This window comes from Cynara cardunculus (genome assembly GCF_001531365.2).
Source record: "Cynara cardunculus var. scolymus isolate 2C chromosome LG 2, CcrdV1, whole genome shotgun sequence".
In the NCBI taxonomy this organism is placed as follows: domain Eukaryota; kingdom Viridiplantae; phylum Streptophyta; class Magnoliopsida; order Asterales; family Asteraceae; genus Cynara; species Cynara cardunculus.
In genome coordinates, this window is record NC_037529.1 from 37032809 (window position 1) to 37045540 (window position 12732).

At 36.3% G+C, this 12732-nt stretch overlaps 1 protein-coding gene across 1 annotated transcript; it reads left to right on the forward strand.

Moving 5' to 3' along the window:
* The first annotated feature begins 1199 nt into the window (after positions 1–1199).
* On the forward strand, positions 1200–6729 carry LOC112506072 (protein FAR1-RELATED SEQUENCE 5-like). The gene is made up of 8 exons (XM_025110099.1): positions 1200–1334; positions 3749–3970; positions 4086–4612; positions 4725–4983; positions 5069–5638; positions 5728–5814; positions 5896–6201; positions 6670–6729. Exons 1-8 carry the CDS (start codon positions 1200–1202, stop codon positions 6727–6729), a joined length of 2166 nt encoding a protein of 721 aa, XP_024965867.1.
* The last annotated feature ends 6003 nt before the right edge of the window (positions 6730–12732 follow it).

Here is a 12732-nt window from a genome sequence, read left to right on the forward strand (position 1 = left end):
ACATCTAAATAGAAACAATAGGAAGTATTGAACAATAACGTTTTCCTTTATACCTTGTTAAAGAACTATAAATGACATGGACTGAAGCTTGCTGTTCATCAACAGTTAGAAAGATTAGATATCTTTTATATGCCATCCTTTAGAGGAAAACATGTAAATACACATTGTAGTCGAGTTGTTGAAGGATACCAGAGCAAAAGGTTGCAGTCTTCCCTGTTCCAGATTGAGCTTGTTGGATTACGTCAAGACCCTTGCAGAAAGGGACGATTCCTCTCTGCTGAACTGCTGATGGTTTTTCAAAGCCTGCATTCAAAAGAAAAATGTCATATCTGATAAAGAATGATTCTAACAAGACAATCAGCTTATATGAAGTAAAACCATATGCAAGATAAGAATAATATAAACTCACCATATGCATAAATTCCTCTCAAAAGATTTTCTTCCAGGCCCATAGCATCAAAACTATCATAAACCTCATCATATCATGTAAGCTCGTCGGTTGACAGTCTGTAGCAGCAGCAAAAAGCATTTCATCAGCAAGTGCAAAACAAGTACCTTACTCGAATCCCACTTGAAAGCTAGACCTAATGCTTCTTATATATAAACCAACATCTGATTATGAAGTAGCTACTACACGAAAAAATTACACAAACTTACAACTCAATTCATTTTTGTATCAAATTGGCGAGTATCAAACTGAGAACCTTCTGGTGCTACTCCTGCCACGACTGCAAAAAAAAGCAACAATTAATCTCCACAAACAGGAGAAGGAAGAACCAGCAGATCTACACATGTCAATGTCTCATACCAACAGAGGGTTTTACACAATAATTTCTTTAACTACCACATCTTACTGAATTAAGAGTTAAAGAACCACCTGCAAAATATTAAAGCACCAAAAAAATGAAAAGGAAAAGTAAAGCCTACTTACCAACCCTCGTTCTATATAATATCAAGCAGCACTTAATGCATCTAATATTCTACCCGAGCAAACTACAAACATACACCATTACAGTTACCTTGAATAAAGAATGAACCACCGAGATCGATTGAAGGGGTCCCTTAAGCTACTGAATCGGTAAAAAGAGAAGGGTTACAGAAACAATTAGGTTGAAGCCCATTGAAAATTGAACTTGGCTTATGAGAGCAAAGATGAAGAATCGAACCAGGAGATGATTGAATAGAGTAGAAAAATTGAAATGAAGAAAACCTGCTGTGTGATAAAAGAAGACGACGATGCTGGTAAGACGGAGGAGAGCAGGATAAGGAGAGCACCGGAGAGAGCAGGGACGATGGAGGAGAGCACGGGAGAGAGAGGGACGACGACGATGCTGGTAATGGCTGACATTCAAAAGATATTTTGAAGCTTTGATTTTGAATTTTGAATTTAAAAAGGAAAAGTAAAAGTTTAAGAAAGTGAAGACTGATGGCTCCATAAAGTAAATGCATAAAAAGCTTGTACCACATGTTTGAAGAGTTGTACTTAAGAGTTTTTTGAAAATCTTGCACAAAATGGTTGTAACTTGTGTTTAAAGATTTGTATTTAAGACTTTGTCTTAAATGGTTATATATGTAGTATATATATATATATATATATATATATATATATAGGGGCTGGTTCAAATACTAACCCAATTTTTTGTACTAACTATGCTAACCAACATCAACCAATCACATTTCATTTTTTAGTTTGGTTCAAATGTAACTCACATTTTAATGATAGGGGTATTTAGGTCATTTTTCAATCTTATGTAACTCCCAAATATTTTAAATGGGAGTTACAAATCTTAAAATTATACTAATTGATCTTCATTTATTAATGACCTCAAGGTTCACAATTAATTTGCGAAGACATTTTAAGTGAATATGAACACCCCACAAGATCTATGAAGAAATGCATAGCCACTTGAAAAACCCAACACATTAAACCCAGCACATTAAAATATAATATATGCACCCTTGTCTCAATTTTGAATGCGGTTTTTTGTCCTATATGTGCACTTTCCGGGCTGAAAATATGTAAACATATGAACCTGAGCATATGAACATATGCATATGGTTTGTAACTCCCAAATATCCTTATCTTTTAAATGGGAGTTACAAATCTTAAAGTTATACTAATTGATCATCATTTAATAATGACATCATGGTTCATAATTTTTCATGTTAATCATTTTTACATATGTTCTATATAACATGGTTTTGATAGTATAATATTGAATATCGTCTCTTTTGTCAAGATATCATTATAGTTCAAGTAATATGAATATTCATACAGTAAAACAGAGTGACGACAATAAGAACGAAAAAGCCAAAAGCGTTTGCGAATACATTCGGAATTCGAATTCCGAAAGTGAAGAAAATGATCAAACCGTTCATATTGGTATGTGCTCAAATATCATTCTTTTTTCCGTTTAAATGAACAGTTGTTACCTTCGATAATTATCTGCTAATCTGGATGCAATGAATGTTGTTGACATGTTGAACATCGTCCGTACATTTTGGTGTTTGATATGCCCGAGAAATTCATATGTTTTTCTGCTGCACACACGAACAAATCAAGGACGGTGGGATTTAACTCCAATTTTCAATGACACAAGTATAAATAATATAACTTATTCTTTCACTCTGTTTTTATATCATAAAGAATCAGACCTGTAATCATTTTATCGGGAAGTGCTGCGTGTGTGTCACCTAACCGTCCATGTTGTGATTGAGTCTGGGAGATATATAACTTATTTAAACAACTGTTCTTCATTTTACATATCTAAGACAACATGAACAACTAATGTTCGTTACATAGTTGTCTAAAATCAACATGAACAGCAACTCATTTGAACATATTGATTCTGCATACAATGAAACAAGATGAAGATATATGAATTAACAGCTACTTTCCATATATGTATGAACAAATTTTGAATCAATGTGATATCGGTCTTGTTCACACACACCGTATCACATTGCCGTAGTCGGTGGGATTTAAAGGCGACATTGAACAACTAATGTTCATTAGATAGTCTAAAATCATCACCATCATCATCACCATCCTACACACTTTCTACTTGTTTGGGTTTCACATAGACCACCACTTTAAATATACTACTACTTTCAACATCTACTAGTACCAGATTCCTAAGTACTTGCATTATCTACTAGTACCAGATTCCATAATGAATAGCTACTCATATGAACACATAGCAACTGTCCTTTATGTTCATTACACCCCCGTTGTCGACAACTATGAAAAGTGGTTACTAGTATTAGTTAAAATTGATCTAAGTCGAGGATTTTCGACTAGGAACATTCATTCTCACTCTTCGTTGAAGGTCCAATCAATTGACGTTATTTTTCCCTGCATGCTCTAAATAGTTCCAAAAGATGACAGCCTGGCAAAGCAAAACGAACCCAATATATCTCATACAGAGGTTGATGTGTAAGATATATGCAGGCTGTCACAAATACAACTTTTTCATGTAATAGCTAATATATGTAAGAGACAGGACACTTTAAATGTAAATATTTTTAATAGCTGAAAAAAAGCATTCATATTTTATGAACGATTGAAATCCGATATGTATAATATTTACGATTGTTCAACATTATGTTCACTCTATACATTGATATTCACTACCTACTGTGATTGTGTCATGAGAATGCAAACTTACATGCCCACCAAAATTGAGATGGAACCTTGCATCACTGTTCTATTTTTTTAATTCTCTAGTTTGTGTAATAAAAACTTTAGTTTTCAAGACTAACTACGTCTTTACAAGCAGGTTTTGATGATCTCACCCCTCCACATACCGATTTTGAATATGATATTGGTGAGACCTCAGAAGGAAGCAAGTATTTTATCCCAAATGTGGATGACGCACTTAAGCCAAAGACGAATGCACAATATGCAACTTTAAACGATGCTGAAAAGATGTACAGAGATTACGCGGACAAGGCCGGCTTTGATGTTCGTGTACATGCAAAAAAAAAAAAAAACAAACAAACACGAAAACATTCAAAATAGATGGTTTGTCTGTAGTAGAGAGGGTAACCCAAACAAAAGGCAATTTAATTCTTTGGATATTCAGCCCGGTGAGAGAAGATATCGCAATACGAACCTAAAACGTTGTGGTTGTAATGCATGTCTAAAAATCCACTTGACGAAAGATGGGGGTTGTTACGAGATATACGAGTTTGTTGAGGAACATAACCATGMGTTGTTYAACGWTAACGATYGTCGTTTCTCTAGGAAAAATAGACAGATGAAGTATACGGATTTCAAGACTGTACTCAACAGCTCGAGTTACAAAGTCGGTGTGAGAAGGGCACATCGTATTCAAACGACATTGAACGGGGGGTTTGAGCATACTCGAGTTTCAGAAATTGATTTCAAGAATTTTAAGAGGGATGCTGTTGCTTGTGTTGGGAACAAGGACGCAACGATGTTGATCAATAAACTATCAAATAGACGTGACGTTGTACCAGGTTATTTCTTCGAATACATGTATAATGAACATGAGTTGATCGCAATTTTTTGGGCAGATGAAGTTTCTAGGATTAAGTACAAAGAATTCGGTGATGTCATATCATTTGACGGGACATTTCGCACGAACAAGTAATATTCATAGTGCCATAGAGTTTTTAAAGATTATTACGCGTTTATATTTATATGGAATCATGACGTGGGAAAGAAATAGGTACAACTAATTCGCTGATTTGTGTTGCAGGCATGCCATGATTTTCGTGCCTTTTTTGGCCGTTGACAATCACAAGGCTTCCGTTGTCGTTGGGTCCGCTCTAATCAGTGGCGAGACAATCGAGAACTTTATATGGGTTTCAAAGGCTTTTATAAAATGTCATGAGAAGCAACCAGTTTTCGTCATTACAGACCAATGTTCTGCAATGAAGCAAGCTATCCCGATGGTGCTTACGGAAGCCAAACACAGACTCTGTATGTGGCACATTATGAAGAAAGTGCCTTCAAAGGTAAGTTGTATGTATGTAATGCTATGTAATTTTAAATGATGTTTATGTTTAATTTGCTTCATTAGTGGTTGCCATATACACGCAGGTCAATGTCGCACTAAATCAAGATCCTAATTTTAATAAAGTAATCAACAAGCTCGTATGGAACATACATATTGGACCAGCGAAGTTTGAGCGTCGTTGGCATGAGATGATCGAGCAATACAATCTGGGGGGTGATACTTGGTTCACAGATATGTATGCAATTCGACACTCGTGGATTCCTGCCTTTTACAAGGACACTCCAATGTCTGGTCTAATGAAAACAACCTCAAGATCCGAGAGTTCGAATTCGTATATTAATATATATGAATCGTACTGGTTTGATTTGGTTCAATTCCTTAATAATTACGACGTAGCTATAGAGAAGCAAAGATACAGACAATCTGTTCATGAGACAGTAACGAGAACCACTAATCCAAAATTTGTTACTCCGTTGCGTTTAGAAAGTTATGCATCAAGAATATACAGTCGGAATGTGTTTTTTGACATACAAAAGGAGATAAAGAAGGCTGTATGGTGCTGTGCTATAGAGAATGTTGAATGCCGGGATGTCTTAAAGACATTCGTGATAAGCCACAAGACGAAGAAATCATCTGAGAACATCACATATCTGGTATCATATCCCTATTCCGCACAACAATTTTATTTATGTTTTCGAAGTTTTTGTTTGATTTTGGTTGTTTGCAAACCTTTGTACTCTAGGTGAACCGTAATTACTCAACAAATACCGTCGAATGCGAGTGCAACCTATTCACGCGTAATGGTTATCTTTGTCGTCACGCGTTCAAGGTATTGATAAACGATGAAGTTGAATTAATACCGGATAGATATGTGTTACGGTGATGGAAACGACAGTTAGTTCCAGTACAGATACAATCTGCAAGGGTTCGTTACGGCGAGGTTGATGCCGAAAAAGAAAAGTGCATTATTGATGTATATTCGAAGGTTGACGAGATCATAAGCATCGCCCGGAATGATAAGTCTATATTGGCTAGATTGGAGAGAAATCTTGACACATTTATGCTTGATATAGCGAAGGAAGTTCCATATGAAAATCCATCTCAACAGAGGATGGATGCAATTAGGGAACATCTAGGTGTTTCAATACCGGATGAGGTGGATATTCTACCACCTTCTGGCATTAGGAACAAGGGATGCGGGACTGGTAAAAGACTGGTAAGTGTATCTGAAAAAATCCAGACTAATAGCAAAAAATCAAAACGAAGATGTGCAACCTGTGGACAACGTAGTGGACATGACTCACGTAATTGCCCAGAATTGGTAGATTAGTTATATTCAAGTAGTTAGGAGTGTTATCGTTTCGTTATAATTTGATGACGTATTGTTCGTTCGACATTTTTGGCGTATGTTTTTTGATACGATTATCACATACTTGGCACAAACATTATCTTGTTAGGAACTTGAAGGTTTTTGATGGTCCTTATCTTATTAATAGAGTTGGTTAAACATATGAGAATTGAATTATAATATTTATGGTATATAGCAGTGTTGTTGATAGTGCCTTCATTTTCATGTAGAAAGTAGCCTATGTTCATTGTAGCATGCATGATGCAGGAATCTCTAGATTTGGATAAGTTAACAAACAACATCCTCATTTGAATGTTGCAAAAATCTATGCTGTAGATGCCATATGATTTAGAAATGGAAATCCCACGTGAGGGAGATTTTTGTGTCATGGCCTAATTATATATTATCACAACAGCTATCTATTGCAACAACAAACTAACAATGCTATATTTCATAGCATAAACACTAAACTGTGCATTATTAAGGTTAGGCATTACGTATTGGTCTATCATAGATATGTGATTTATTTTAAGAACTAATTCATTATGTATGCGATCAAGTTGGAATAGTACCTAGAAGTTATAAAGTTTTTCTTTAGTCAATTATTCAACGTGGAGACCCGTACAGCAGTGTTGCGCTATTGCAGTTCCACTACAACTTCAGCATGCAATTTCACAGACTTGACGCCAGGATCCCGATGATTGTTTGCTGCATGAATTGTTGAAAATTAAGCCATTGTCAGATTTCAAAATGAAACATTGTAATAATTTAACAATCATTATTTATAACACGAACATAAATATGGATATCCTAACCAAATGCAACTACAATTCAGTTGCGTCCAGTAACTGAAAGACTATAATAACAATTATTGTAACAAGAGAAAATATTGGACACTGAGGTAGAGTTTGGTACACATATAGTATATCCACTGATCTCGACAGCACAAGTTGTTTGTATGGTGTTTGGTTCAACTAAGACACTACTAAACAAATTGCAGGTACAGTGTTTGGTAATTTGGACAAACCAGGGACAAAACAGTTAAAATGATCAGAATGCCCCTAAAACCTGTCTAACGTATCTATAAATCATATAATAGTTATATACATGGAATGAAAAGTTTTTTCCCTATCCAATAAATTCCATGTAACAAATGCAGCGTACGAGAACAATTAGGTAGTTGTACACATGCAAAAACCCATAAAAAAAGCATGGTACCAAGGAAACTATGCAGTTCATGAAATACAAAAAAAAAACAAGCAGGATCACTTTAAGTAAGTGCAATGCTAAAAGAATCAATTTAGTCCCTATTATCAACCTGATTCCAACTATTCATGTATCATTCCACCGAGTAACTAAAACGTAGAAATAGGGTTTATCAGAATTTGAGATACCAAAAAAAAAACACCATAAGAGGTACGCGATGTAGCGATAACACCGAAGGCACTATCAGAAGCATCATATAGTGTACTATAAATAAGGTAAATACGAAAGATTCAAAAAGCATTGAGAAATCCATCTACATGTGTTGTCTACATCTTCCCCCGACCGATTCGGGTAGCCCCACGTGTCTTATTCGAATTAAATGACATCTCCATCGCAATAATTCTTTCCACTTCCTTTATGATTGATGCCTTTTGGATGTTTTCGTCACTCAGTAGGATCTTCGAACAATACTTTGTTCATAGATCCTTCAACTATTTTTTTTGTTTAGTACTTTCTTTGTAAAGACCGCATTCCCATTTCCCTCCATTGGCTCCAAAATAAGTCTCCATATGTCGCATCATCATTACACCCAAATCAACTGAGCTCTCATTTAACTGCCACCTTGTCCTTATTCGCTCTTGATCCATCTCAGCATAAACCTTCCCCGCGTCATGGCCCTCTCTCAAAAGGTGAAGTATCACCATGTCTTGCTGAATAAATAATAAATTTGACAAGATAAATATGGTACTCATGAAACATGTAGAATGCGATAACTAATACTGGTAACTTACCAAAATTACCGGACTAGGACCGTATATATCATCAACATTGCCATCGCGATCCTTTGAGTCAATGATAACGATTGAGGGTCGTTTTRGATCAAACACAACAATGTAGTAGAATGATTCTTCCACAACCGGGAAGAATACCTGGAATTATAAATACRTAAGCWRTCGTTTATAATTTCAATGRACCTTTAATTTATTTTACGATAATATTACCAACAAATGTTGTATACATACCATGTCAACGTTGCGCATACTAACGAGCTCCCTATCATTGTTTGTGCAACTTGAAAGGTTGTTTTTGAAAATCTCATATCTCAGGTGAATGTCCAAAGTCTGGTCCCTCATGGTCAGATCCATCTGCACCCATAACAAATCCATAAGTTGTATTGAAGAGAATGGATATTATATAATGGTATGACAAAAAAAGGTGTATGATGAATGATGTTACCGAAACGCTTGTCGTAAAGAAGTAGCGTATGGGGGATTGATTGCTCCGTAATCTTTCATCCCGGTTTAGTACCGTCGACCACCCGTCCAACACATCTCGGCATACTACGGACTGGGATGCAAGAGATTGAAGCGCCTGCCGTGTTATTTGTCTTCCGTATGTGGTCACGAAAACAGGTTCCCTGGGTATTAACATTAAAACATTAAATAATTGAAAACATAGAACTCATATATTTACATAAAAGAATACTTTAAATTAAATAAGAAACGTTAAATTACAACTTACAGTATTCCGCCAATCCCCCTCATAATCCAATCATGTAACTTCCGCTCATCACTTGTTACGTCGAATGTAACAACACGCGTAACATAAGGTGAACGAAGCTTGAAACTCAGCTTCGGATCCCTCTTCGACAACGTCGGCCGCGCAGCCTTCTGGATTGATGATGTAGTCAACGCATCCCCAACAACAACTACAAGTGAACCCGGTGAACTAATCCCCAAATCAAATGATGGTGGCTCGATACCTCCATACAAATCAATTTTATTGTAACTGCTTTCCGCTTGCTTACATATCTTACTTTTTCGAAACTCATTCTGCTCACCACTTCTACTTCGTAACATCCCAACTTTCTCCCTCTGTACTTGTAATGACGGAATCCCGACCGTCTCCCTTTCGACAGAGCGTGTAAATCTCCTATTTTCCTTTGCTATCTGTATCGATTTCTCATTGGATGCCTTATCAACCTTCGCAATCACCGAAGGGCTCGTCCAGAATTGAGACAAGGGTGAGAGCAAATCTTGATCAGGAATGGTTGACATCTTAGGAGGTGTTACCTCAATAATAGGGAGGTCATGGACATGGCTCGTAGAAGGGGGTGCATCCCACTTGCTACTTTTAAACAAAGAAGCTAATTTTGTCTTGAATTCCTCTAAATCAGCATCACCAGGGAAACGTTCAATGAACGAATCCATCATCAAGTTCCCCTCCACTCTTCCCGAATAAAGATCCTCACTTTTTTTTCGCATCACCCTCATGCATTCCTTGGCAAAAACAACCAAAATACGATAATAAAAACAACATATGCAATGTGTATTAAAACATATATATGAAGTAGAAGGTAACACAATATACAATAAAAAAAATATACATATTTCGTTTTAAATGTTTCACATAAATTAAAAATGTTATTAACCGACGCATACAAAGTTATTATTAAAATTACCCTTATTTTGCATGAAGTTTATAATGCATAGACACACACACATAGAATGTGGATAGTGTATTCAACTGCTCTAAGCAAAACCAAGAGATCATGCAACCGATTGAAACTACGCAAGGATTTGTAATTGCGTCATATAACGGAATGAAACAATTCATCTTCACAGCAAATACGACATGATAACCAAATCATCTATGGTCTTAGAGGCCAATTAGGTTACATAGGAATTTAAGGAAAACAGGTGCCCTTTTTGTTTCTTATTTAATGTAGAAATGCAGTCCATAGAATATGTAAAGCTTTTAATTGACATCAAGTACAAGACATACATAATCCTAGGACAGAAATGACGATGATCATGTACTGAAAAGCTACTGTTCATACTTGTTATATATCACAGATATTATGCATTTCTTTTTACATTATATGTTCATTCCAGTAGCTGTTCACGTTGATTTTAGTTATCAACAGGAAGCATTACATATTGCAGGGATTGGTCATGGTCTAAAATATATTTTAGAAGCTCATAAAGGTCCGGCGGGAAGAGGATTGTACCGTGAGAGAAGCAATTAGGTCAACCTCTTTAAAATATATACAGAAAAAATAAGGGAAAATTCTTACGAATAGTTTATTGAGGCTATTAACTCTGAGTATATGGCTTGGGCTCGTGTCCGGAGCCTAAATTATTATCTTTATGAGCATAACTTGGAAACTCGAGTCAAGACAACAATTGAAGCTATGGCAGCATCTCAACAAATGTTAGCTGCTGTAGAATCTAAGATTGCTGGTCTGAGGCAGAAATTGGAAAGATCTAGACGGTAGAGTCTTTGTCTCATGATTCAAGTGTATTGCATGCTATTAATATGCTTCTTGTATTTGCTGACAGTATACATCCTTATGCACTGCTTTTAGGGTAAAATGTAGGCTGTCTAATGTCCTTAAGTCAAAGCATGAGGAAATGAGGCCTACCTTTGGTGAACGTGTTTTGTGATAAACAATATACACACATCCCATATACGGAAGTACAATAGATCACGTTAATATCACTCAAAACATAAACATAATTATAACAGTTTACAAGTTACCTCCTTAGTGATACGACTATCTTCGGCTTGATATCTTACTCTTGCTTCGGCCACGTTTTCTGATGCGTTACCCACTTCAACACCTTTCTTGCATGCTCGATCCTGGATGGTGGATGTCATAACCATGGATACTAAGTCGAATTTTTATCATATAATATCACAAAATCGTTAACCCATCATATTCAAATTGCACGAGAGTTAAAGATATGAACCATGTTTATTGATACACAATTCCCATACAAAAACATTTATGGAATGGACAATAGAATGTACACATATATTTTAAAAGTTCCCATAGCTAACAGGTATGAAATGTTAACAATAGCATTGGAGTTATTTGTATATTTATATACACATACAACCCATATACAAAGATGTTATCAGACACTGTATACTTGCTAATGTCCATTCCATAAACGTTATCAGCCCATATAAAACAGTATATGTTTACTACTTACATAAAAAACATATACTATACATACTAGTTATATGATGGGTTTTAAGATTCTCAGATTTTTGAATCTTGCACGTTCGAAATCAAAAAAATGTGGTGAACGTGGTTTGTGATAGACAATATACACATACATCCCCTATATGAAAGTATAATAGCTCACGTGAATATCACTCAAAACAGAAACGTAATTATAACAGTTTACAAGTTACCTCCTTAGTGATACGGCCATCTTTGGCTTGATATCTTGCACTTGCTTCCGCCACGTTTTTTGATGCGCTACCCACTTCAACACCTTTCTCGCATGCTCGATCTTGGATGGTGGATATACATTTTATTTCGGCGTATCCAAATCCGCCACGTCTAATATCCACCTCTTGCCTTTTCCGCAACAGGTCCATTGTCCAAGCCTTCATAGGATGTGTATCTTTGGAGATGTGGATGTCTTCACACTTGGTATTATTGACATACAACAACTGTAAAGGAGTATTAGATTAGTTGGTTTTTTTTTGCGCTAGTATTAAACCTCTTTTATTGAAATGTATTATATGTTTATAATTTACAGTCAAACCTGTCAAGGGGCCTGCATAGAAAGACATATGGCTGTCTCTATTCCAACACTTCTTACTTGTTGCAATACAATCAAATATGTACTTACACCAGTTGATCCGTGGAATCATATGTAAGCTCAGAATACGTGACAAGAAACGCAGCTTGTAGACACCAACCCGGCTACACTTCGCAAGGGTGTTGATGACTATCACTAAGAAGCTTATCTTGAACATTGCCCCCGTATCACCTGATTTGTGTACAACGGTCATTACATCCTTCGGCCTCATTCTGTCTTTTGAGAATTGCTTTCGCCATGTGTTAATGATGTCATCCATGGACGGTGATGGATCAAATGAATTAAGGTCTAATCCTCCCATGGGCAGGCCGAGCACGTCGTGTATAGATTTAAGTGTTATAGGTATTACAGCAGCGTTCATCGCTATGTTCATAGCTGCCGTATCTATCTTATCCATGACATAACCCCATTTTTGCCGGGATACCGTCTACCGTCATATCCAACAGCGATGCAAATCCCATTTCCTTGATCGCTGCCCGTTGGTCGACGGATAGTGACTTCACAGTTTCGTATAATGTCTTTGGAGAAGTACGAGTTCTAATCCATAAGTTCATATCCTTCGCATCTGTCGGCC